The sequence below is a fragment of the Macaca thibetana genome, chromosome 20, assembly GCF_024542745.1.
Source record: "Macaca thibetana thibetana isolate TM-01 chromosome 20, ASM2454274v1, whole genome shotgun sequence".
NCBI classification, from domain to species: Eukaryota; Metazoa; Chordata; class Mammalia; order Primates; family Cercopithecidae; genus Macaca; species Macaca thibetana.
The window spans coordinates 11,991,400-12,017,940 of record NC_065597.1 but is presented as its reverse complement, the minus strand read 5'-3'; the positions used below and the strand labels follow the sequence as shown (position 1 = coordinate 12,017,940).

The 26,541-nt window shown below is 46.2% G+C and overlaps 2 protein-coding genes across 2 annotated transcripts in view; both read right to left on the bottom strand.

The window, feature by feature from the left end:
* CDH1 (cadherin 1) overlaps positions 1 to 26,541 on the bottom strand; it is a 103,824-nt gene that overhangs the window by 24,406 nt on the left and 52,877 nt on the right. Inside the window, exons 3-6 of the mRNA XM_050773323.1 lie at positions 9,657 to 9,880; positions 2,115 to 2,258; positions 1,834 to 1,989; positions 310 to 454 (exon numbers count right to left, since the gene is read on the bottom strand). Coding sequence (XP_050629280.1) covers positions 310 to 454; positions 1,834 to 1,989; positions 2,115 to 2,258; positions 9,657 to 9,880 — 669 coding nt within the window. The remainder of the gene's footprint in view (positions 1 to 309; positions 455 to 1,833; positions 1,990 to 2,114; positions 2,259 to 9,656; positions 9,881 to 26,541) is intronic.
* Positions 13,075 to 24,951, bottom strand: LOC126944091 (60S ribosomal protein L34-like). The gene has a single exon (XM_050773386.1). The coding sequence runs from the start codon at positions 24,934 to 24,936 to the stop codon at positions 24,535 to 24,537; it is 402 nt and encodes a 133-aa protein (XP_050629343.1). The 5' UTR covers positions 24,937 to 24,951; the 3' UTR covers positions 13,075 to 24,534.

Below are 26,541 nucleotides of genomic sequence, written 5' to 3'. Positions count from 1 at the left end.
TCCTGACTAGAGGTGATCCACCCGCCTTGGCCTCCCAAAGTGCTGGGATTATAGGCGTGAGCCACCATGCCCAGCCTAAAAAAAAAATTTAACAAGAAAAAAGGGAAGATTGTTCTTAAACTCTGTTTTATGTGTTTCCATAGGTAGACTATTATACACATGCATATAACACAACAATGGCTTCCCAAGAAGTTCTGTCCATAGGAAGGGTCAGCTTTAGTTACACAACCTTCGGGGTTGGACAACACTTTGGGGTCCAAAGAACCTAAGAGTCTTTCTGGATATTCAGATTCTCATTAGTGGATATACCTGGAAGAGCACCTTCCATGACAGACCCCTTAAAGACCTCCTGGGTGAACACGGGCTTGTTGTCATTCTGATCGGTCACCGTGATCAAAATCTCCATTGGGTCCTCAACTGCATTCCCGTTGGATGACACAGCATGAGAGAAGAGCTGAAAGAACCAAGTGAGGGTGAATTGAGCTCTGATGAGGAAGAAAATGTGGCAGAAGGAGCCCGGCCAGAGCAGAGTGTACTCCCTGGGCTGCCACACCTTCCCACTCTCTGAGACCCCAGTGGGTGACTTTTCTCACACATGTGCTGCTGCTGCTTCAATGAGATCATAACAAGGTAAGACCCATGGAGTGGAACACCCCCACTGGCTCAGACCTCCCATTTCCCACATGAGGACCAGGGCTTCAGGCCTAGAGATAAAGGTGGGGTCCTGAAGAACTCTTATTCCATGCAGGGTGAAACTTGCTCTGGTCCTTCTGGTCTAGCATTTCCCCCAGATATTTCTGAATTTGGCATCAATATATGACTTCCTGGCCAGGCATGGTGGCTCATGTAATCTCAGCACTTTGGGAGGCCAAGGTGGGCAGATTGCTTGAGCTCAAGCCTGGGCAACATAGCAAGATCTTGTTTCCACAAAAAATACAAAAATTAGCTGGGTGTGGTGGCCTGCGCCTTTAGTCTCAGCTACTCAGGAAGATGAGGTGGGAGTGTCGCTTGGGCCCAGAAGGTCCAGGATGCAGTGAGCTATGATTGTACTACTGCACTCCAGCCTGAGTGACATAGGTAGACTGTCTCAAAAAAAAAAAAAAAAAAAAAAAAAAATTCCAAAACCAAAACCAAAACAAAAAAAATGACCTCTTGGAGGCCGGGCACGGTGGCTCACTCCTGTAATTCCAGCACTTTGGGAGGCCAAGTAGGGTGAATCACCTGAGTTCAGGAGTTTGAGACCACTCTGGCCAACATGGTAAAACCCCATCCTACTAAAAACACAAAAAATCAGCTTGGCATGATGGCAGTTGCCTATAATCCAGTTACTCAGGAGGCTGAAGCAGGAGAATCACTTGAACCCAAAAAGTGGAGGTTGTGGTAAGCTGAGATCACGTTATTGCATTCCAGCCTGGGTGACAGAGCAAAACTCTATCTCAAAAAAAAAAAAAAAAAAAAAAAACTTCTTGGTTTTCTCAAGCTGTTGCTGCTGCCAAGCCCAAGAAATGGGTTTTGTTCCCTTTTATCATCACTGTCCTGTTCTTTTAGGTCAGGGACTTCCAGCCCCAAGAACAGGTTGACATCTTGAGTCTAAATTTGCCCTGGTTGTATGAGGATGCATGGGGATTCTCCTTCCTTTCTTCCTGACAAGGAGAAAAATTAACAACCCCAAACTGTCCCACATTCTCCCATCATTTCTCCTTAGCAACAGGTCAAGAGGTGTCAAGCTCCTCATGTGTTCAGAGCCTCTGATCTGGAGATCCAGCATGGGTTGACCAAAAAATCCTGGATGGATGTTACCCCAGTGTCAACAAGCTTCTAAGAGATACTTACAGTGTATGTGGCAATATTTTCTCTATCCAGAGGCTCTGTCACTTTCAGCCATCCTGTTTCTCTTTCAATAATAAAGACACCAACAGGCGGTGTGTCAGCTCCTTGGCCAGTGATGCTGTAGAAAACCTTGCCTTCTTTGTCTTTGTTGGATTTGATCTGAAAACAAAATGAAAGAAAAAGTATTAGTAAAGAAGGATCCCAACATTCGGTCTTTTCCCTTTCTCTCCTTGGTACTTCTCTGCCAAATTCCTCCCAGAGAAATAGAGAACTTCTTTCTCTACCTGAACCAGGTTTTTAGGAAATGGGCCTTTTTCATTTTCTGGGCAGCTGATAGGAGGAATAACCCAGTCTCTCTTCCATCTTCTGAGGCCAGGAGAGGAGTTGGGAAATGTGAGCAATTCTGCTTGGACTCCAGAAACAGAGGCCTAAAAGGAAAGAAGATGAGGAACAAGATTAGACAATTCAGGACGGATACTACAGGTCTAATAGTCCAACCTAGCCAGACAGCATCCCCAGCCTTCTGTGGGCAGTGTACAGTTTGAATTTAATGATACATTCTCTTATCAATGACAAATTATATATATCCACCAAAATGACCAACCAAAACAAAAACCAATGAGCCCCTTTTCTGTATCATAAAGACCGCATGCTCTTTTTATCCTTCTTAGTGTCCAGAGTTCCAATAATCATCAAGCATACGCAAGTATTGGTTTCAGGGTTTGATATTATAATTTACAAGCCGTTTCAAGCCTACATAATCTCATTTTTATTTTTTTGAGACAAGATCTGGCTCTATCACTGAGGCTGGGGTACAGCAGCAAGACTTTGTCTCACGGCAACCTCTGCCTCCCAGGCTCAAGTCATCCCCCCCATCTCAGCTTCCTGAGTAGCTGGGACTACAGGTGCACACCACTGTGCCTGACTAATTTTTGTATTTTTAGTAGACATAGGGTTTTGCCATGTTACCCAGGCTGGTCTCGAACTTGTGAGTTTAAGCAACTTGGCCTCCCAAAATGCTGGGATTATAGGCATAAGCCACCATACCCAGCCCATAATGTGATTTTTAATAGCAACATTATACTCTGATGATTTAATATCAGAGCTTACTCAACAACTGAATATTTGGGTTTTCGATTTATTTTCTTTTTTTTTTTTTTTTTTTTTTTGAGACGGAGTCTCGCTCTGTCACCCAGGCTGGAGTGCAGTGGCCGGATCTCAGCTCACTGCAAACTCCGCCTCCCGGGTTCACGCCATTCTCCTGCTTCAGCCTCCCTAGTAGCTGGGACTACAGGCGCCTGCCACCTCGCCCGGCTAAGTTTTTGTATTTTTAGTAGAGACGGGGTTTCACTGTGTTACCCAGGATGGTCTCGATCTCCTGACCTCGTGATCCGCCCGTCTCGGCCTCCCAAAGTGCTGGGATTACAGGCTTGAGCCACCGCGCCCGGCCTATTTTCTTTTTTAAAATAGAGACAGGGTCTTGCTCTGTCACCCAGGCTGGAGTGCAGTGAAGTGATCGAAGCTCACTGCAGCCTCAAACTCCTGAGCTCAGGTGAGCCTCTGACCTCAGCCTATCAAGTAGCTGGAACTACAGGCATGTACCACCACGTGCACCTAAATTTTAAATTTTGTTTAATTTTTGTAGAGGCAGGGTCTTGCCATCTTGCCCAGGCTGGTCTCGAACTCCTGGGCTCAAGTGATTCTCCTGCTTTGGCTTCCCAATTTGCAAGGATTACAGGTGTGAGTCACCGCACCCAGCCTCTTTCATGTTTTTCTTGGGGACATAGGTCCCCAAAGTGGAGCTATCAGCCAAAACAAGTAGATTTTGAGAACGGGTACTAAGAACTACTTTGTGATCAATACAAATCTCTTCATTTCACTGTATCATTATATCTATATGGTTTCCATTTGTTCTAACAGAAGCTGTTGGGATGGGAGCCAAAAATACCCTTTGAGACTTGTATTGAACAGTTTTCATATGCAATAAGGATAACTTTATGCACATGCAGGGAAATAAGAGAGTTGAAAATGGAAGGAAAATATTTGCCAAATTGTTTAAGTGTTTTAAAGTGATTACTGTAGTAAAGTTTCCAGGGGAAAATTCCATCTCTCACCGTCCACATAAAAACTCACAGTCACTGATCACTGCTTGCCAAGTTTGAGTTCAGCTCTATTTTCTGGCTTTAAGATTGAAGATGTGCCAGGCACAGTGGCTCACGCCTGTAATCCCAGCACTTTGGGAGGCCGAGGTGGGTAGATCACGAGGTCAGGAGATCGAGACCATCCTGGCTAACATGGTGAAACCCCGTCTCTACTAAAAATACAAAAAATTAGCTGAGCATGGTGGCGGGCGCCTGTAGTCCCAGCTACTCAGGAGGCTGGGGCAGGAGAATGGTGTGAACCCAGGAGGCGGAGCCTGTAGTGTGCCGAGATGGCGCCACTGCACTCCAGCCTGGGTGACAGAGAGAGACTCCATCTCAAAAAAAAAAAAGATTAAAGATGCACCAGATACATGTGAGATATAACCAGGTATCATCACAGAGCCCTTCCTCAATGCTGCACACTGGCCACAAGTGCACACATGCACACACACCTACACTCTCTGCCCTCTACATCCTGTGTTTGTCTCCTAGAGAGGCAGCCCAGCCTGAGCCAAGGGCAGGCTCTGGAGCTAGGCTGCCTGGCTTTGAATCCTCACGATGGTGCCTCCTTGCCCCAGGCAGATATTACTTAACTTCTCTGTACTACAGCTTCCTAATGTCTGAAATGGGGATAGTATTAGAACCTATCTCATAGAATTCTTGGGAGGATGAAATGAGATGCTGGTATTGCACATTTAAAGCACTGTGAATAGTGCCTGAAACACAGTAAGTGCTCAACAAAGATAATGATGCAGATGATGGCTGGACTGGTTGGAAAACACTGAGCTATGGTTTTATTGAGATTTATTTTTTTTATTATTTTTTTTTTTTCTGAGACGGAGTCTTGCTCTGTCGCCCAGGCTGGAGTGCAGTGGCGCGATCTCGGCTCACTGCAAGCTCCGCCTCCCGGGTTCACGCCATTCTCCTGCCTCAGCCTCCCGAGTAGCTGGGACTACAGGCGCCCACAACCGCGCCCGGCTAATTTTTTGTATTTTTAGTAGAGACGGGGTTTCACCGTGGTCTCGATCTCCTGACCTTGTGATCCGCCCGCCTCGGCCTCCCAAAGTGCTGGGATTACAGGCGTGAGCCACCGCGCCCGGCCGGTTTTATTGAGATTTAACCCCAGCACAGGAACAAAATAAAAAACTGACCCTCAACACTGTATCCTGGGCCAGGAGTGATGGTTTACACCTGTAATCCCAGCACGCTGGGGGGCCAAGGTGGGCGGATCACTTGAGGTCAGCAGTTTGGGATCCGCTTGGCCAACATGGCAAAACCCCGCCTCTACTAAAAATATAAAAATTAGTTGGGCATGGTGGCGCACACATGAGGTCCCAATTACTTGAGAGGCTGAGGTACGAACCCGGGAGGCAGAGGTTGCAGTGAGCTGAGATCGTGCTACTGCACTCCAGCCTGGATAACAGAGATCGTGTCTCAAAAACAAACAAACAAAAATTAGCCAGGCATGGTGGCATGTGCCTGCAATTCCAGCTACTCAGGAGGCTGAGGCAAGAAAATTGCTTGAATCCGGGAGGCAGAAGTTGAAGTGAGCCGAGATCATGTCACTGCACTCTGACCTGGGAAACAGAGTGAGACTCTGTCTCAAAAACAACAACAAACAAATAAACAAAAAACAACCCCAGAAAAACCACTGTATCCTAAGCCTTAAAACAGCCACCTTCACTAGGCGCAGTGGCTCATGCCTGTAATCCCAGCAGGTTTTTCCTTTGGGAGGCCAAGGTGGGTGGATCACCTGAGGTGAGCTCGAGACCAGCCTGGCCAACATGGTGAAACCCGTTTCTACTAATAATACAAAAATTAGCTGTGCGTGGTGGCGCACACCTGTAATCCCAGCTACTCGGGAGGTTGAAGCAGGGGAATTGCTTGAATCCAGGAGGTGGAGGTTGCAGTGAACAAGATGTGCCACTGCACTCTAGCCTGGACGACAAGAGTGAAACTCCATCTCAAAAAAAAACAAAAACAAACAAAACAACAACATCAACAAAACCCAGCTACCTTGCACAGCCATGGTGAGCACATGGGCACTCATGAATGAATGCAAACCCAGTTATCACATTGAAAAGGAAAGGAACATGCACGCCTTGCTGACATTAGGACTGTGGAATATTTTCAGAGAATGAATAATGATGAACACTGTGCTGGCAAAACATAACACTAACATTTTCATGCGTGAAATCAAAGGGAGTCATGCCTGAAAATACTGCACATGGAACTGATCCCTCAGAAAAATAGGATACCAGGTGGGGCGCGGTGGCACACGCCTGTAATCCCAGCACTTTGGGAGGCCAAGGCAAGTGGACTGCTTGAGGTCAGGAGCTCAAGACCAGCCTGACCAACACGGTAAAACTCCGTCTCTACTAAAAACACAAAAGGAAGGGAAGGGGAAAGGGAAGAAAAGAAAAGAAAGAAAAGAAAAGAAGGATGCCAGACTGAGAAAACTCACCCAAATAAGGTGAAAGAACTAGAGACTAAGATCTATTCTTATACAAATGTAGTGAGCCTGCACAAGGTGAGACCCTATCTCTACAAAAAAAAAAAAAAGTAATAATAACAAAAATTAAAAATTAGCTGGGCATGGTGGTGCACCCTGTGGTCCCAGCTACATGGAAGATTGAGGCAGGAGGATTGCTTGAGCCTGGGAGGTCAAGGCTGCAGTGAGCTGTGCTCCCGAGACTGTGCTCCAGCCTGAGTGACAGAGCAAGACTCTGTCTCCAAAAAATAAAAAAAAAATTTTGTTACCTGGATATGTTGTTTTTTTAAAAAGTTGAAAATTAATAAATATATATTGAAAGTGAGGTAAGACTGCCATCTAATTACAGTACCATCTGGTTCCAGAAGGATCCTTTGAACTATAGAGACAAACCAAGGTGAATCTCAAACCAGCTGAGGCAGAATCTGCTACCTACCACCCAATATCCATTCTTTGTTCCTGATTAAAAACAAAATAAAAACCTATCTCTCCAATATATATCTCAATTTTCTAATTCTGGGATATACGTTCCAGAAATGTATTCATATAAGACTACATTCCCTGGACTGCACGTGCAGCTAGATGTGGTCATGAGGCTAAGTTTTAGCCAGTGTTTCTCAAGTGTTGCTTGAGGAGAATTCCACAAAGGTTTCTTAAAAGGCAGACAGATAATTAAGTAATGCATTTTTGTGCTTCTCCTTTCTCCTTCTTCTTGCCTAGAATAAACACAATTAAAAAAAAAAAAAAAAAAAAGACATGACGACTGGAGCTCCAGCAGCCATCTGGGATCACTGGGATCGTGACGTCTCCTTGAGGATGAAGTCATGTGCTGAAGATGATGGAGCAAAAAGGAAAGGGGGAACCTGGACTCTTGATGACTATCAAGTCTCCATACTGGGCACAGCTTACCCTAGGGCTTCCTTAACTTGAGAGTATTTTGCACAAACCACGACAATTGGGAGATTTATATAACACGTACTTGAACCCAATCCTGATACAGCAGACATGGAGGCAGACACAAAGTTCAAGAGATGTGGAAGCAAAGTTGAAGACTGAAGCTCAAAACTGTCTCTGCAGCCAGGCACAGTGGCTCAAACCTATAATCCCAGCACTTTGGGAGGCTGAGGTGAGAAGATCGAGACCAGCCTGGCCAACATGGTGAAACCATCTCTACTAAAAATACAAAAATTAGCCAGGCGTGGTGGCAGGTGCCTATAATCCTAGCTACTTGAGAGGTTGAGGCAGAAGAATTGTTTGAACCCGGGAGGCGGAAGTGTCCTTGAGCCGAAATTGCACCACTGCCCTCCAGCCTGGGTGACAGAGCAAGACTCTGTCTCTAAAAATATAAAATAAGCCCGGGCGCAGTGGCTCACGCCTGTAATCCCAGCACTTTGGGAGGCCGAGATGGGCGGATCACGAGGGGTCAGGAGATCGAGACCATCCTGACTAACACGGTGAAACCCCGTCTCTACTAAAAATACAAAACTTAGCTGGGCGTGGTGGCGGGCGCCTGTAGTCCCAGCTACACGGGAGGCTGAGGCAGGAGAACGGCGTGAACCCGGGAGGCGGAGCTTGCAGTGAGCTGAGATCCGGCCACTGCACCCCAGCCTGGGCGACTGACCGAGACTCCGTCTAAAAAAAAAAAATAAAAATAAAATAAAATAAAATAAAATAAAACTGTCTCTGGATCGTAAGAGGCTTCCACACACAGCTGCTTGGCAAGGACTCACTGTGCTGAAATTTTTTCATATGAATGATGGGGTCCCTTGGAGACTCTGAGTCAAGGAGCTATGTTAATATAGTCCTATAGTATTAGACTCCTCATTTTTCTGGTCTAATTACACCAGGGAGAAAAATCAGATCAGGAGGACCATTAATTTCCAAGAATATCAAGAGTCTTCAGGGAGAAAAGAAGATGCCAACCTTACTGGCCCTGGCACTTACAACACATTCCACACTTCCAAAGCAGTAAGCAGGACACAACCAGAATATCCCCCAGAGAGACATTTCGGTAGGAAGCACCACGGGAGCACTTGAGAAACTCGCTTCGATTAACAACCCCTAGAAACATTCCTGCCAAGAACCTAGGCAGACATCCATCCATCCTTCCATTCATGGCCAATTCATCTGTTTGTCTGTTCCTGGTATGGGCCAGACCTAAGGCCAGGCACTGCAAATACTATGGGAAAGGGTCTTGTGGAGGTTACAGTCTAATGGGGCAAGAGCTGCCCACTGGTTCTTCTCTTGCTTTGCCAAAACTCTTCTTACTGGAAGCACAAAAAGCAAAATGATCAGAGAATCCAGCTCTCGGCCAGGCACGGTGGCTCACGCCTGTAATCCCAGCACTTTGGGAGGCCGAGGCAGGCAGATCATTTGAGGTGAGGAATTCAAGACCAGCCTGGCCAACATGGTGAAACCTTGCCTCTACTAAAAATACAAAAATTAGCCGGGTGTGGTGGTGGGCACCTGTCATCCCAACTACTCAGGAGGCTGAGGCAGGAGAATCACTTGAACTGGGGAGGTGGAGGTTGCTGTGAGTCGCACCACTGCACTCCAGCCTGGGCCACAGAGTGAGACTACGTCTTTAAAAAAAAAAAAGAGAGAGAGAGAGAGAAGAAGAATCCAGCTCTCATTCATTCTTCTTCCCCCAGGAGGGGAGTTGTAAAGATAGCTAACAATGACTAATTATGCCTTGCGTACTTTTAGCATTTCACATGCATTAATTAATTCCATCCTCACTATTATCTCCATTTTACAGATAAGGAAGCTCAAGCATAGACAGGTGACATAATTCCTCCAACGGTACCCAAGTAGTAAATGGCACGGCTGAGATTCAGTCCCAGACGGTGTCCAGGCCTTTACCACTCTTCTACACTACCTGATCCCCACACCCCAAAAACCCCAGCAAGAATTACTCAGTTAGACCAAGAGCTCTCAACTGGGGCTGATTTGTCCCCCCAGGGGCCATTGGCAACATGTGGAGACACTTTGGGTTGTCACAAGTGGTGGAAGTGCTACTGGTGTCTAACCAGTTAAGGCCAGGGATGCTTGCTAAACATCCTACATGGTGCACAGGACAACCCCTGCAACACAAAATCATCCAGTCCAAAATGGCAATGGTACCAAGGCTGAGAAACCCGGATCAGATAGCGCACTAAAACAACAGCGAACTTCTCAGAAAAATGCCAACATACATGAAGGGGCGGGGTGCGGCTGTGGTACCCCACTGTATTCAGCGTGACTTTGGTGGAAAACTTTCTGTAGGTGGAGTCCCAGGCGTAGACCAAGAAATGGATCTGTGGGTTATGAAACTGTAGAGGCCTTTTGACTGTAATCACACCATCTGGGCCCACTTTGAATCGGGTGTCGAGGGAAAAATAGGCTGTCCTTTGTCGACCGGTGCAATCTTCAAAACTCACTGCGGGGCAGAAATCACAGAGATTAGGAAATTGGACAGATTAAAGACAAGAGCATTCCTTCTCCAAAGAGCAAACTTGTGGGAAGCCTCCCACAAAACCAAACACAACCAAAACAAACCATAATCCAGTGACAGAACAACAAAGCTATCACCACAATGTTCTTCACAATTACCAGATGACTTTCTTGTGCTCTGATTTCTTTCTCATCTTGTTGTCAATTGAAATATTATCTTGTCTAGAAAGTAACTTATCGGCTGGGTGTGGGGGCTCATGCCTGTAATCCCAGCACTTTGGGAGGCTGAGCTGGGTGGGTCACTTGAGGTCAGGAGCTTGAGACCAGCCTGGTCCAACATGGTGAAACCCCATCTCTACTAAAAGTACAAAAATCAGCCAGGCGTGATGGTAGGTGCCTGTAATCCCAGCTACTTAGGAGGCTGAGGCAGGAGAATCACTTGAACCTGGGAGGCGGAGGTTGCAGTGAGCCAAGATCCGCACCACTGCACTCCAGCCTGGGCAACAGAGTGAAACTCAAAAAAGACGAAAGTAATTTCTCTTTTTCAATAACAACGGAAAAAGGAGGCTGCTCCGTCCAATGGTCCTTGTCAGTCAGCATGAGAACAGATCACTAAAATAACTGAGATTGAAGACCTATTGTACCCAGAAGTTAGTGCCTAAGGTACAGTGAGATGCTCTGGGTAATCTACATTTAAATAAGCCATTTACATTTAGAACAACAGTGGCAGATAATGAGACAGCCAGCAAGCAGTAATGGTTAAGAGTAGACTCTGGTCCAAACTGCCTGGTTTAAGTCCCAGCTCTGCCACTTATGAGCTCTGTGACTTCGGGCAAGTTACTTGACCTCTCTGTGCCTCAGTCTACCTATCTGTAGAATGATGGCAACAATATTAACTATCTACTAGGATTGTTTTAAGGTACATAGAACAGCGCCTTGCACATAATAAGCATTATATTAGTTTGTTAAACAAAAATTTTAAGACAAATGTAGCTTTGATTAATCATTGATTCAGCCCCCATGAGTATTCCACAAAAGTCACTGATAAAAGTCAATAGTTACTGAGTGCTGATTACATGAATATCCTCTGAGGAACAAAGAGGTATTACCTATTTGCAGCCTAGGGCACAGAGGAGAAACTGATCAACTAATCACTGTCAGTTTGGAGAGATGGTGAAGGTTTCATAGGAAAAAGTCTTTAACCTGATCATGCAGGGTAGCAAGACAAATGCAAAAGACAGAAAAGGACTACTTGGGTGGAGAACATTATGATCAATGGCTTAGAGACAAAACTACTCAAAGCTCTATAGCTATTAAAGTATTAAAACTTTTAAAAGTATTAATATCGGCCAGGCACAGTGGCTCATGCCTGTAATTCCAGCACTTTGGGAGGCTGAGGCAGGTGGATCATTTGAGCCTAAGAACTTGAGACCAGCCTGAGTTACATAAGGAGACCCTATCTCTACAAAAAAATAAAAATAAAATTAGCTGGCCGTGGTAGTACACAGCTGTGGTTCCAGCTACTTGAGAAGATGAAGTGGGAGGATCACTTGAGCCCAGAAGATTGAGGTGGCAGCGAGCCATGATCGCACCACTGCACTCCAGCCCAGGCAACAGAGTGAGATCCTGTCAAAAAAAAAAAAAAAAAAAAAAGCTGGGCACAGTGGCTCATGCCTGTAACCCCAGCACTTTGGGAGGCTGAAGTGGGCAGATCACTTGAGGTCAGGAGTTTGAGACCAGCCTAGCCAACATGACAAAAACCCTGTCTCTACCAAAAATACAAAAAAAAAAAAAAATTAGCCAGGTATAGTGGCGGGCACTTGTAATTCTAGCTACTTGGGAAGCTGAGACAGGAGAACCTCTTGAACCTGGAAGGTGGAGGTTGCAGTGAGCTGACATGGCGCCACTGCACTCCAGCCTGGGCAACAGAGCAAGACTCTATCTCAAAAAATAAATAAAGTAATTAAAACTTTAAAAAGTATTAATGCCCTAAAGCTGGAGAAGCTGTGGTTGAAGCATCTACACTATACATTAGAATCTCAACGGACTCATTCAAATAGGTAACCATCAAGCTCTATGCCAGACACTGTGTTGGACTGTGAGGACAAATCATGACGAAGATAATTAAGGTTCCTGCTGTCATTGAGCTTACACTACTGAGGAAGAGATGGACAAAGACAGGAACTTATAATTTCAGGCAGTGGTAAGTAATAGAAATTAAAATAAAAGAGGGTGATATAAGAGTGGCAGAGGAGAAAGGAGTTTGCTGAAGATGTAACATCTATTGCAACGGTGAGGGCAGGGCTTTCTGAGGTAGAACCACCTGAGCTGAGACCTGAAGGAACCTGACTCAAAGAGGCTTCCAGGCAGAGGGGAACAGTCGATAAGATCATTCATTCTAGGAAACTCTCAGCTTGGCCTGTTTTCCTCCCTTTCAAATAATTGTCCAATGGAATTTCTATTTCATCCAAGTGCTCTTTTATAAAAATTCCCGCTGTCCTATCTTACAAGGCTAGACATGAAGTTCAGGTTTCTGCCAGACAGCCCTGAAGCCATCCCTGACGCCTGGGCAGCAGTTCTCATTTCTTCCACCAGGGGCCACCCTTGCAAACATTTCTGAAGCCAACATCCCTGCCCTTGCCAGAGAAAAGTAAGACTGCGTTTGGGGGTTGAGAGGGGAAGTACCCGATTTTCTCCATTTTGAAGACGAAACAGGCTCACAGAGGTAAAGAAATTTACCTGACATCCCGTAACTATTAAACGGCAGAGCTGAGACAGGTCTTTAACATGAGTTAGTCTCATGATTGGCTCTTCCTCTCTCTGGAGAGACCCTAGTAAGGCTTTTTTTTTGTTTTTTTTAAATAATTTTTTTTTTGGCCGGGCGCGGTGGCTCAAGCCTGTAATCCCAGCACTTTGGGAGGCCGAGACGGGCGGATCACGAGGTCAGGAGTTCGAGACCATCCTGGTTAACACGGTGAAACCCCGTCTCTACTAAAAAAAAAATACAAAAACCTAGCCGGCCGAGGTGGCGGACGCCTGTAGTCCCAGCTACTCGGGAGGCGGAGGCAGGAGAATGGCGTGAACCCGGGAGGCGGAGCTTGCAGTGAGCTGAGATCCGGCCACTGCACTCCAGCCTGGGTGACAGCGCGAGACTCCGTCTCAAAAAAAAAAAAAAAAAAAAAAAAAATTTTTTTTTAGAGATGGGGTCTTGTTATGTTACCCAGGCTGGTCTAGAACTCCTGGGCTCAACCAGTCTTCCTGCCTCAGCCTCCCAAAGTGTTAGGATGACAGGCGTGAGTCAGTGTGCCCGGCCAAACTAGGTTATTTTTTTATTTTTTATTTTATTTTTTTTGAGACAGTCTCGCTCTGTTGCCCAGGCTGGAGTGCAGTGGCACAATCTCGGCTCACCGCAAGCTCCACCTCCTGGGTTCAAGCGATTCTCCTGCCTCAGCCTCCCGGGATTACAGGCATGTGCCACCACACCTGGCTAATTTTTGTAACTTTAGTAGAGACAGGGTTTTGCCATGTTGTCCAGGCTGGTCTCAAACTCCTGACCTCAGGTGATCCACCCGCCTCGGCTTCCCAAAGTGCTGGGATTACATGAGTGAGTCATCATACCTGGTCCCAACCTTGGTTATTTTTAAAAGGAAGATTATGCCTCCAAGCTAGGATCCCAAGACTGAGATCAGAGGCTACCCCATGCAATAGCTGGGAGTCTGGTACCTGGCAAATAAACTGAGCAACCAAACCAGGAGGAGTTCATTCATAGGAAGGGAGCTGTGTCATTCAGAGAGTCACCCACCTGACCCTCCCTCCCAGTTCATTAAAAAAAAAAAAAGAAAAAGAAAAGAAAAAAAGAAAAAATCACCACCATGCCCCAACCCCTACCTTCTCAGCCCTCAGACTGGGTCTACAACTCACTTCCACAACTTGAAGGGAAGGATGGAGTGGGCATGGGGAGCCATAATAAATGATGGTAAGACAGAGGTAAGGAAGGGCTGGATCCAGTGTCTGCGATGGGATTATAAACCCAGATTCTGCCATGTTCTTGCTGGGTGGCCTTAGCAAATGGCTAAACCTCTATGGGCCTTGGCTTTCTCTACTATAACATAAAGGTTATCGCCACTGTTTGAGCCTACCTCTTTAGGATTTTGTGAAGACCAAGACAGTGAATGGGATGGCATTTTCTAAGTTAAAAAGCAATGCAAATAGAAGAGATGACTATTATTGTTGTGTATTTGGGTAGACAAGTATTTGTTAACTGAACAGCTGAGCCATAAGATGATGAAAGCATCAAGAAGAAATGCCAAGTCCTTAAAGGATGGGCAGATACCATCCTTTTAAGTCTAAAATAGAAATTTCTTTTCAAACTAGCAAAACCAGATGCTCCTCAAAGAGCCCTCCCCAATCCCCAGCAGAAGTAATGGGGCAACTGGGTCATTTTTAGGGGCTTGTCATGTAAACAGGGAATGGGGGCTGCACTGAATTCCTTTCTCCAGCCTTCCCAAATCCAGGCAGTGAAAGCTGAGACAAGCATGATTGGACTTGCCAAGGGTGGCGGCCTGAAAAAATGAAAATAGTTTTGCAAATAACTTGATCCAAGGCACTTAACCTGCTTTGGGGCACCTCATCTGAATGGTGGTTAAGTCCTACCCTTTGAGAAGTGACAGTATGATGGGGAGCCCCAACCTGAATTCCAGGTGTTCATAAGACTCATTATCTCCCCACACAAGCTGATCCCCTGGGCTGATTATAGGAAATTATAGGAAAGACTGAAAGGTTCTCCAGCTCCAGGAAGGCTCTCGGAAGCTCATTGTCGCCCTGGCAAGGGCTGGGCTGTCTCTGAGCCCCACAAGTGGGAGGAAAGAAGAATGACAAAATGTTGAAACTAGAGGATCAGTACATGGGGACTGGGTATATTTCGACATGCCCATAAAAAAAGCTAACAAAAATAAAGCTAACAAGGGTCTAAGTATTCTTTAACCCAGCATGCCCACCTTTCATAAACTTATTTGGTCACTTGGTATAAAAACCAAATCCCAATAAAAAAAAGCTAAGACCCCACTACTGGCCATCTCTATGTGGGAAAGTCTTTTTTTTTTTTTTTTTTTTTTGAGATGGAGTCTCACTCTGTCACCCAGGCTGGAGTGCAATGATGCAATCTCAGCTCACTGCAACCTCTGCCTCCCAGGTTCAAGCAATTCTCCTGCTTCAGCCTCCTGAGTAGCTGGGATTACAGGTGCCCACCACCATGCCCAGCTTTTTTTTTTTTTTTTTTTTGAGACGGAGTCTCGTTCTGTCGCCTAGGCTGGAGTGCAGTGGCGTGATATCAGCTCACTGCAACCTCCGCCTCCTGGGCTCACGCCATTCTCCTGCCTCAGCCTCCCGAGCAGCTGGGACTACAGGTGCCCGCCACCACACCCGGCTTTTTGTATTTTTAGTAGAGACGGGGTTTCACTGTGTTCACCAGGATGGTCTTGATCTCCTGACCTCGTGATCTGCCTGCCTTGGCCTCCCAAAGTGCTGGGATTACAGGCGTGAGCCACCGTGCCTGGCAACCCAGCTAACTTTTGTAGTTTTAGTAGAGACAAGGTTTCACCATGTTGGACAGCCTAGTCTCAAACTCCTGACCTCAAGTGATCCACCCGCCTCAGCCTCCCAAAGTGCTGGGATTATAGGTGTGAGCCACTGCGCCCGGCTGGGAAAGTCTTTTCACCACAATAATATCATCGCCATCATCAAAAACTGCAGCCTCAACTAAGCTTCAACTAGCTTTTGTCAACTATTTTATTCATATTTTATTTGTGTGCTTTTTGAGACAGGTCTCTGTCACCCAGGATGGAATGCAGTGGTGCAAACACTGCTCACTGCAGCCTTGGCTTTCTGGGCTCAAGCAATCCTCCTGCTTCAGCCTCCTGAGTAGCTGGGGCTACAGGTACATGCCACCATGCCTGGCTAATTTTATTTTTGTAGAGATGGGGTCTGACTATGTTGCCCAGGCTGGTCTCAAACTGCTGGGCTCAAGCAATCTTCCCGCTTTGGCCTCCCAAAGTGCTGGGATTACAGAAGTGAATCACTGCACCCAGCCTCATTTTAATTTTTTGAGAAAGGGTTTTACTGTGTCACCCAGGCTAAAGTGCAGTGGCACAAACACTGGCTCACCGCAGTCTCAGCTTCCTGGGTTCAAACCATCCTCCCACCTAACCTTCAGAGTAGCTGAGACTACAGGTGTACACCACTGCAGCTAATTTTTAATTATTGTTTGCAGGGACAGGGTCTCGCTATGATGCCCAGCCTGGTCTTGAACTTCTGGTCTCAGGTGATCTGCCTGCCTCAGCCTCCCAAAATTCTGGGATTATAGGCAGGAGCCACCATGTTTGGCCTATTTTATTAGTATTTTAAGCATTCGTAGAATATCAGTGTGCCATGCTCTATTTTAAGCATGCACTGCCACACCCAGCTAATTTTTGTATTTTTTGTATTTCAGCAGAAAATGTAATTTTATGTTTACAAGACTAGATGGGGTTTTGCCATGTTGCCCAGGCTGGTCTTGAACTCCTGGCCTCAAGCAATCCACCGATCTCGGCCTCCCAAAGTGCTGGGATTACAGATACAAGTATTGTGCCTGGCCAGGAGACAGTTTAAAAACAACAACAACATATTTTCCTTATATATCCTTGTACTACATTGCCTGTTACAATTAGAATGAATTCCTTTTTTTTCTTTTTTTTTTAACGACAAAAACTAGTAAGAATGTCTTTTAAAAAGTGTTTTTAACACCCTGTGACCCCTGCATGCTGTTATTAAACCTATAGTGCCCCACTTTCTAGCCTACTGGGCAAAAGTAGCTTTCAAGAGAGGACCCCAAGAGAGATGACTGATGTTCAAATACAAAAGAAACCCAAGTTCATAAAAAGCTTTTGGTCCCGGGGCAGGCTCTGAGCACTCAGCAACATTCCTTGCTTGGAATTGCCATCATGCCACACGGAACAGTCCCACTTTGGCGATCCCGTTTCTTCTCCCACGCCCGCCTGGGTCCCATAACTGGAATGTGAGTAGGTAGAAACAAGATAGTCTCAAAAGCCTCTATATTATTTTCAGAAGATGTTGGGCTTGAAGGGCAGGGGCCTGCTATGAAAGGCAGCAAACCATAGTGGAGTTATTTGGTAACCAGTGGAATAACCCAGTGTCTTAGACACAACTAGTTGGAAGCAGTGTTTTGCCCACGCTGCACACAAAGGGCACATTATGGACTGCCTCCCTCTTTCCCACAGCAAACACCAAAGAATACTGCATTTAGCAATTTTTTTTTTAAAGACAGAATCTCGCACCATCGCCCAGGTTGGAGTGCAATGGCAGGATCTCAACTCAATGCAACCTCCGCCTCCCAGGTTCAAGCCATTCTCCTGCCTCAGCCTCCTGAGTAGCTGGAATTACAGGCACCCGCCACCACGCCCGGCTAACTTTTTGTATTTTTAGTAGAGACGGGGTTTCACTATGTTGGTCAGGATGACCTTGAACTCCTGACCTCGTGATCCACCCACCTCGGCCTCCCAAAATGCTGGGATTACAGGCGTGAGCTATCGCACCCGGCCTGCATTTAGCTTTATTCAAAGACCATTTGAACTTGAGAGCTCCGCCTCAGTTATGCACAAAAACTGGAGGACAAGATCAGATAACTGGCTGGGTGTGGTGGCTCATGCCTATAATCCCAGCGCTTTGGGAGGCCAAGGCAGGTGGATCACCCGAGGTCAGGAGTTCCAGCCTGGTCAACCTGGTGAAAGCCTGTCTCTACTAAAAATATGAAAAATTAGCCAGGAGTTGTGGCAGGCGCCTGTAATCCCAGCTACTCAGGAGGCTGGGACAGAATTGCTCGAACACAGGAGGCAGAGTTTGCAGTGAGCCGAGATTGCACCACTGCACTCCAGTATAGGCGACAGAGCAAGACTCTATCTCAAAAAAAAAAAAAAAAAAAAAAAAAAAAAAAATCAGAGAACTAGCCAGGCGTGGTGGCTCACACCTGTAATCTCAGTATTTTGCAAGGCCAAGGCAGGGGATCACTTGAGCCCAGGAGTTTGAGACTAGCCTGGGCAACATAGTGAGACCCCATCTCTTAAAATTAAAAAAAAAAAAAAAATGAAATCTAACTTGATGGAAGAAAGGAATCCTGGGAAGACAGCCTCATTCAGCTAGTCAGGCATTTTTCTTTTTGCTGGTTAGAGACAGTGTTTCTAACTCCATCGCCACAGATACTGCTGCCTATAAGATTTCCTTCCAGGCTATTTTCTTAGATGACACTGGGGATTCTGGTATGTGTTCTTTTAATGAGTGTTCATGAAATCAGTAAACATTACAGGTTTATTGAGCACTCATGCTCAGCAGAAAATGTAATTCTATGTTTACAAATGCAAGACTAGCATGAGCAACATAGCGAAGCCTCATTTTCTACCAAAAACAGAAAATCTAAAAAGTTAGCCCGGCATGTTGGTGCACGCGTAGTCCCGGATCTTAGGGAGGCTGAGGCAGAAAGGTTGCTTGAGCCCAGAAGTTGGAGGCTGCAGTGTGCCACGACTGTACCACCACACTCCATCCTAGGTGACAAAGCAAGACCCCATCTCTAAAATTATAGTAATAAAAATTAAAATAATGAATTTTTAAAAATAAAACTGCAAAGGAACGAACAATCAGGCCTCCGGTTTGTCCACACTAGGGGCATGTTGAAAAGGACATTCAAGTTCCACCAAGAAGACTCTCACTTGATAAGTCTCTAATGGTGTGTGTCCATTTGCTACTAAGAACTATGCACAAGGCCGGGTGTGGTGGCTCATGCCTGTAACCCAACACTTTGGGAGGCAGAGGCAAGAGGATTGCTTGTGTCCAGGAGTTTGAGACCACCCTGGGCAAGAGAGCAAGACCGTGTCTCTATAAAAAACTCAAAAAGTCAAAAATTAGCTGGGAGCAGTGGTGTGTGCCTGTAGTCCCAGTTACTCGGGAGGCTGAGACAAGAGGATTGCTTGAGCCCAGGAGGTCGAGGCCGCAATGAGCTGTGATGGCAGCACTGCACTCAGCCTGGGCAACAGAGTGAGACCTTGTATCAAAAAACAAAAACAAAAACAAAACTATGGACAACAACAACAGTATATATCCTTATTATTAGATAAAGCAGTCCTGTGTGGTAGGGATTTTAGCATTCCCCCATCTTATTTTATTTTTTGAGACAGAGTCTTGCTCTGTTGCCCACACTGGAGTGCAGTGGTGCAATCTCAGTTCACTGCAACTTCTGCCTCTCGGGTTCAAGGGATTCTCCTGCCTCAGCCTCCTGCCTCCTGGGTTCAAGGGATTCTCCTTCCTCAGCCTCCCAAGTAGCTGGGATTACAGGCGTGCGCCATCCCGCCCAGCTAATTTTGTATTTTTTCACTAGAGACGAGGTTTCACCATCTTGGTCAGGCTGGTCCTAAACTCCTGGCCTTGAGCGATCCATCCATCTTGGCTTCCCCAAGTGGTGGGATTATAGGCGTGAGCCACTGTGCCTGGCCAGCATCCCTTTTTTTTTTTTTTTTGAGACAGAGTCTCGCTCTGTTGCCCAGGCTGGAGCAGTGGGGTGATCTCGGCTCACTGCAAGCTCCGCCTCCCAAGTTCACGCCATTCTGCCTCAACCTCCAGAGTAGCTGGGACTACAGGTACCCGCCACCACGCCCGGCTACATTATTTTTTATTTTTAGTAGAGATGGGGTTTCACCGTGTTAGCCAGGATGGTCTCGATCTTCTGACATTGTGATCCACCCACCTCAGTCTCCCAGAGTACTGGGATTACAGGCGTGAGCCACCGTGCCTGGCTGCATCCCTTTCTTATAAATGGGGAAACAGAGATGAACTTAACCAAGTTCCATAGCTATGAAGTGATGGAAGCTGTGGTCTGATACTACTTAGCCGCCAGGACTCACCAGGCAGCCTGTCTGTTAGTACTGATGAGCCATTCACAAGTCTGCTGGCTGAATGGATACTAAGAAGTTACTTCTCACAAAAGAATAGGGCAGTTGGAGAGTAACTTGAATGAGAATAACAGCAAAAGCATCATTATACACACTCCCTCTCTTCTTGGATGAAAACTGAGCCTTGGAAATCCAGTTCCAGGCCTCAGAGAAACCTACGGATATTCCACCAGCCACACAGAGGAGGAAGTGCTATACTTCAGTTTCAAAAAGGTCTCGCTGTATGTTACCACTTTGCATAAGCTGAAATAAGTCAAAGTTCCTCTAAACTGCCAACGTCAACAGCAACGTTTTTCCAGGGAAGATAAGCAGGTTGGAGTATCACGTTGCACAACCATGCCTCTTAACGTGCCCACAACATCCATGCAATGTGCTCTCAGGGCGGCAGCTGAGACTCCTGCACCCCTGTTGACAGGCAACCCCTACGGGTTCCCAGGGATTGGAAGTTAATTTGCATGAAGCTTATCAAGTCCCTTCTAACGTCCCCCAAACATATGTGCCCAGAACAAATTATATATCGTCTCTGTCTTCACTGAGCTACACCCTGAAAACAGATGTCAACAATGAGCGCTGCCTGGATGGGAAGCAGGGAGCAAAGTCCCCTTGGCTTCTGTCCCCATCAAAGCAGACAGGGGTGGAGAGAGGAAACAGTTACATTGAAGATAAGGAAAAATTAGCCCAGGACCCTTTACCCTTTACTTTGTGAAGGGGGAGAAACAAGGCTAAAGGTGTAAGCCATCGCCCTTGACTTTTTCCCTTTGTTTAAGATGACTCAAGCGACTTGGTCACACTGGCAACTGGTGTCTTTTTGATTTCCCAACCATGGTTCTGCTTGGACAAATGCTGTTTCCTTCTCTGTCGGCAAACACCATGGGTGTTGATCGGAACCAGCCCGGCGGGGAAGGGTCATGAATGGCGTTTCTGGAATTGATTAAAAGTCAGTGTCGCCAGGCGTGCTGACTCACGCCTGTAATCCCACCACTTTGGGAGGCTGAGGTGGGTGGATCACTTGAGGTCAGGAGTTCAAGACCAGCCTGGCCAATATGGTGAAACTCCATCTCTACTAAAAATACAAAAATTAGCTGGGCATGGTGGTGCATGCCTGTAATCCCAGCTACTCAGGAGGCTGAGGCGGGAGAATTGCTTGAACCCAGGAGGTGGAAGTTGAAGTGAGTTGAGATTGCGCCACTGCCCTCCAGCCTGGGCGACAGAGCAAGACTCCATCTCAAAAAAAATAAAAGAAGTCAGTGTTTAGGCTGGGTATGGTGGCTCATGCCTGTAATCACTGTACTTTGGGAGGCCGAGGCAGGTGGATCACCTGAAGTCAGGAGTTTGAGACCAGCCTGATCAACATGGTGAAACCCAATCTCTATAAAAATTCAAAAATTAGCTGGGCATGGTGGTGGGCGCCTGTAACCCTAGCTACTCAGGAGGCTGAGGCAGGAAAATTATTGAATCTGGGAGACAGAGATTGCAGCAAGCCAGGATCATGCCATTGCACTCCAGCCTGGGTGACACAGTGAGATTCAATCTCAAAAAAAAAAAAAGAAAAAAAAGTCAGTGTTTATATTTTTACATTTGTGTGAATGGCATCAGACTAAGGTGGGTTCAAATCCCAGTGTTGCTTCATAGGTGCCACCATAGGCAAATTATTTTAACCTCCTTCAAGCATCAGGTCCCCCATTCTATAAAAGGCAGACAACCAGGTGCGATGGCTCACGCCTGTAATCCCAGCACTTTGGGAGGCCGATGCAGGCGGATCACTTGAGGTCAGGAGTTTGAGACCAGCCTGGCGAAATGGCGAAACCTTGTCTCTATTAAAAATACAAAAAATTAGCCAGGCGTGGTGGCGTGCACCTGTAGTCCCAGCTACTTGGGAGACGGAGGCAGGAGAATCGCTTGAATCTGGGAGGTGGAGGTTGCAGTGAGCTGAGATCACACGACTGCACTCCAGCAGGGGCAACAGAGAGAGACTCCATCTCAAAAAAATAAACAAACAAAATATAAAAGGCAGACGTCCCCACCTCCTTTAAGGGATTGCTTCAAGGATTCTTCCTTCAGTACATCTTTAGCGAGCCGCCCTTCCTCTCTTTGTCAAGCATCATCCTAAGGCCTGAGAAATACAGCAATGGACAAAGCAAAGTCCCTGACCTCATGGGGCTTTCATTTCAATGTCAAAGAGATCATTAACAAATAAATCAATAAGTAATCATGGTAGCTCATGCCTGTAATCTCAGCACTTTGGGAGGCCAAGGTGAGGGGATCACTTGAGCCCAGGAATTTGAGACTAGCCTGAGCAACACAGCAAGACCCCATCTCTACAACAAATTAAAAATTAACTTGGTGTGGTGGTACGTGTCTGTAGTCCCAGCTACTTAGGAGGCTGAGGCAGGAGGAACACCTGAGCCCAGGAGGTCGAGGCTGCAGTGATCTGTGACTGTGCCACTGGACTCCAGCCTGGGCGACAGATTGAGATGCTAGCTCCAAAAAAAAAAAAAGAAAAAGAAAAAAAGTATCAGGAATGAAAAGTGTAATAGATAAATATAAGCAGGTAAGGAATTTCCAAGGGCTTTATGCGAGAGGCAGGACAACTTACTAAATAAAGGACATTAGGGAATATTAGGGCATATGAAGGAATAAAGGGAAGTGAAAGAGACTGCCCCAGTGTCAAGCTGTGTGCTAACATAAGGGAGACAGCAGGCAGCAGTGTGGGGGGGAACAGTTCCAAGGTCTACTCAAAGCCTGCACACCTACTGTGTGCATGCCTGCTGCATGGGGGGCAGCCTGTTGTAGTACTGAAGATCCAGCCACAAGCACAACAGATAACCACTCCTGCCCACCCAGGGCCAACATTCAAGTGGAATTAACATGATTTTAGCACAGGCCTATGAGAAAGCTTAGCTCTTGTTCCTGAGGGCCAGATTGCCTCCCCATGCCCCATGCCCTTCTTGACAACAAGGCCAGAAGAGAACTTAGTTTTAAATCATTTCTCTTTCCAGGCCTCTCCCAGAGAGTACAGAAACAGCCAGTGTGCCCACTGATTAACAACCCCACCCAGTTTCATCTCAATATTCCTGCCTGGATTGGGATCTGGTGCCTCGACTGGAGAAGCTGGGGTTGCTTCTCTGCTCAAGTCAAAACCAACTGCTTGGTTTCAATCTTCCAGAGTCAACACCAACTGGCAAGGAATCTCATCTCAATTCGTTTTAAAGAAGAGGGGAGAGAAACAACTCATCTCCATTCTAGCAAGGAGCTGGCAGCGACATTAGGCCTCCTGCAGAGGCGGAGGCTGGAGGGCGACTGCTTCCCCACCTGTCTTAGGGAGGGAAATGTGTTTGATTTCCTCAAAAAGAGTAAGGAGAATGGGGAGGCCCTCTGGGTTCCACAGCAAATTGGAGGGGCTTTCTTGTCCCAGTTGTGGCTGCATGCGTAACACACAGCCTGTCTGCCAAAACAGAGGCCATAACTGATCATTTTCATGGACTACAACCCAGGAACATTCCTGTGGTCAGGGTGCGCAACTCTAGGAACTGTTTGCTTAATGAGTAGAAAGAAAATCGTCAGTTTCTTCCTCCTTTTTCTTTCTGTTGGATTCCCCCAGGCAAGGGAGGCCCCATGTACTGAATTCCAAAGCTGCTAAATCCCCCCCCCCCCCGCCCCGTGCTGTCCCGTGCAGGAAAGGGCAGCTGACAGGACTGAGATGTGGGAGAACAAGTCTTGGGCCCTCATAGACAGTAGTAAGGCTTAGATTCCCACTGGTGAAATAAAGCGTGCACCAAAATGCCTCCTAACATCATTTCCGTCCAGGGTCTAACGTGCTGCACAGAGACTTTCCTGGTTTTTGTTGTTGTTGTTGTTGTTTGTTTTTGTTTTTTTTGAGACGGAGTTTTGCTCTTGTTGTCCAGGCTGGAGTACAGCGGCATAATCTCAGCTCACGGCAACCTCTGCCTCCCGGGTTCAAATGATTCTCCTGCCTCAGCCTCCTGAGTAGCTGGGATTACAGGCGTGCCCCACCACACCCAGCTAATTTTGTATTTTTACTAGAGACAGGGTTTCTCCATGTTGGTCAGGCTGGTCTCGAACTCCCAACCTCCAGCCTCCCCAAGTGCTGGGATTACAGGCATGAGCCACCAGGCCCAGCCTCCTGGGGCACTTTTTAAAAATACTCAGTCAGGGCCCCGCCTCAGACTAACTGAATCCACATGTCCAGGGCTGGGGCAGTAGCAACTAAGGAGTGAGGGATTTCTTCTGGAGGTGATGAAAATGTTACAAAATTGATTGTGGTGATGCTTGCTTACGTCTGTGACTATAAGGGAAACTGTTAAATTCTACACTTTAAATGGTGTAATGTATGCTATGTGGATTATGTTTCAGTAAAGCTGTTACCAAAAAAAAAAAAAAAAGGATGAGCCAATCACACAAAGTATTCACAAGCCCATCTGTGCAGAGAGATCACTGCTAACACCTGCTATGTGTCCTTCAGATCCTGGTCTACACCCCTTTCCTAATTCATTTCCTCCCTTCTCCTGCATCCCTTTACATCCTGTTTCTCCAAAATTAGGTTCTGGGCATTATTCTTTTTTTTTTTTTTTTTTTTTTTTTACAGCAAGTCTTTTCATTTTTATTACTCAAAAAAGTTTCATCTTTTTTATTTACCTTTCTGACTCTGTGTTTGTGCCTTCAACACTTTCACAACGATTTTCTGCTCCTTGATAAGGAAAGCACGCTTGATCCTGTCACGAACACATTTAGCACACATGGAACCACCATAGGCCCTGCTGACATGTTTCTTTGTTTTGGACAATCTCATAAGAACTTTAGGTCTTACAGCACGAACCCCTCGAAGTCTGCCTGGGCACACACCACATGCAGATTTTGGTGCTTTCCCAACCTTCTTGGTATAAAGGTAAACAATTCTATTACCAGGGGTTCGGGACAGCCTAGTTTTGTTAGAGGCTGTATTGTAGGAAAGCCTACGTCGGTATGTCAAACGCTGGACCATTCTGAGTGCCTGCAGACAACGTCCCCGGAAGACGAAGAAAAATCGCATTATTCTATTTTTAAACACCTGGCCAGATGCGGTGGCTCATGCCTGTAATCCCAGCACTTTGGGGAGGCTGAAGTGGGCAGATCACTTGAGTCCAGGTCCAGTCAAGACCAGCCTGGGCAACATGGGGAAAGCCCATCTCTACAAATAATACAAAAAAATTAGCTGGGCATGGTGGCATGCACCTGTAGTCCCCATTACCTGGGGGGGCTTAGGTGGGAGGATCACTTGAGCTGGGGACATAGAGGCTGCAGTGAGTCATTTTTGTGCCACTGCACTCCAGTTTGGGTGACAAAGTGAGAACGGATCCTCCTGTCCAATTTTCTTTTCTTTTCTTTTATCCATTCATTCATTTTTTGAGACAGAGTCTTGCTCTGCCACCCAGGCTGGAGTGGAGTGGCATGATCTCAGCTCACTGCAACCTCTGCCTCCTGGGTTCAAGTGATTCTCCTGCCTCCGCCTCCCAAGTAGCTGGGATTACAGGTGCACACCACCATACTCGGCTAATTTTTTTGTTGTTTTTAGTAGAGACGGGGTTTCTCCATGTTGGCCAGGCTGGTCTTGAACTCCTGACCTTGTGATCCACCCATCTCAGACTCCCAAAATGTTGAGATTACAGGCGTGAGCCACCGCGCCCAGCCCCAACTTTCTTCTTATTTCACATTTACCCATTTAAAAAAACAACTTATAGTTATATATAGTCAACCTATAAAGTGATTAGGATGGGTAAAATATGGTATAGTTACTCAGCAATAAAAAGGATCAAACACCGCAAAACGCAGTAGCATAGATGAACCTTAAAAGCATTACACTGAGTGAAAGAAGCTATTCACCAACATACACAGTTCATATGAAAAATCTAGAAAACTATAGACAAAAAGCAGATCAATGGTTGTCTGGAGCTGAGCTAGGCTTAACTACCAATAGGCCCACGGGAACTTGGGAAGTATTCTAAAACTGGATTGTGGTGACAGCTGAACAGCTGTGTATATTTATAAAAATTATCTAACTGTACACTTACAGTGGGTAAATTGTGTGATATGTAAATTAAATCTCAATGAACCAGTAAGAAATATATAGCTATTAGGGTCTCTTGGGGAATACTCCATGAGTCAAAGTCCTATGGTTCAAAAATGAAACAATCCAGGCACCCAAAAATGCCAAGGTTATGAAAAAGTGCAGAGAAGAGAAGCCATAAACAATTATTAATTAACAGTAGGCTGAGTGTAGTGGCTCACACCTATAATCCCAGCACTTTGGGAGGCCAAGGCGGGCGAATCACTTGAGGCCAGGAGTTTAAGACAGGCCTGGCCAACATGGTGAAACCTCGTCTCTACTAAAAATACAAAAAATTAGCCGGGCATGGTGGCACATGCCTATAATCCCAGTTATTCAGGATGCTGAGGCAGGAGAATTGCTTGAACCCAGGAGGCAGAGATTGCAGTGAGCTGAGATTGCACCATTGCACTCCAGCCTGGACGACAAAGCAAGACTCTGTCTCCAAAAAAATAAATAAATAAACAATAGTTATAGGCTGGGCATAGTGGTTCACGCCTATAATCCCAGCACTTTGGGAGGCTGAGGTGGGAGGATCACTTGAGGCCAGGA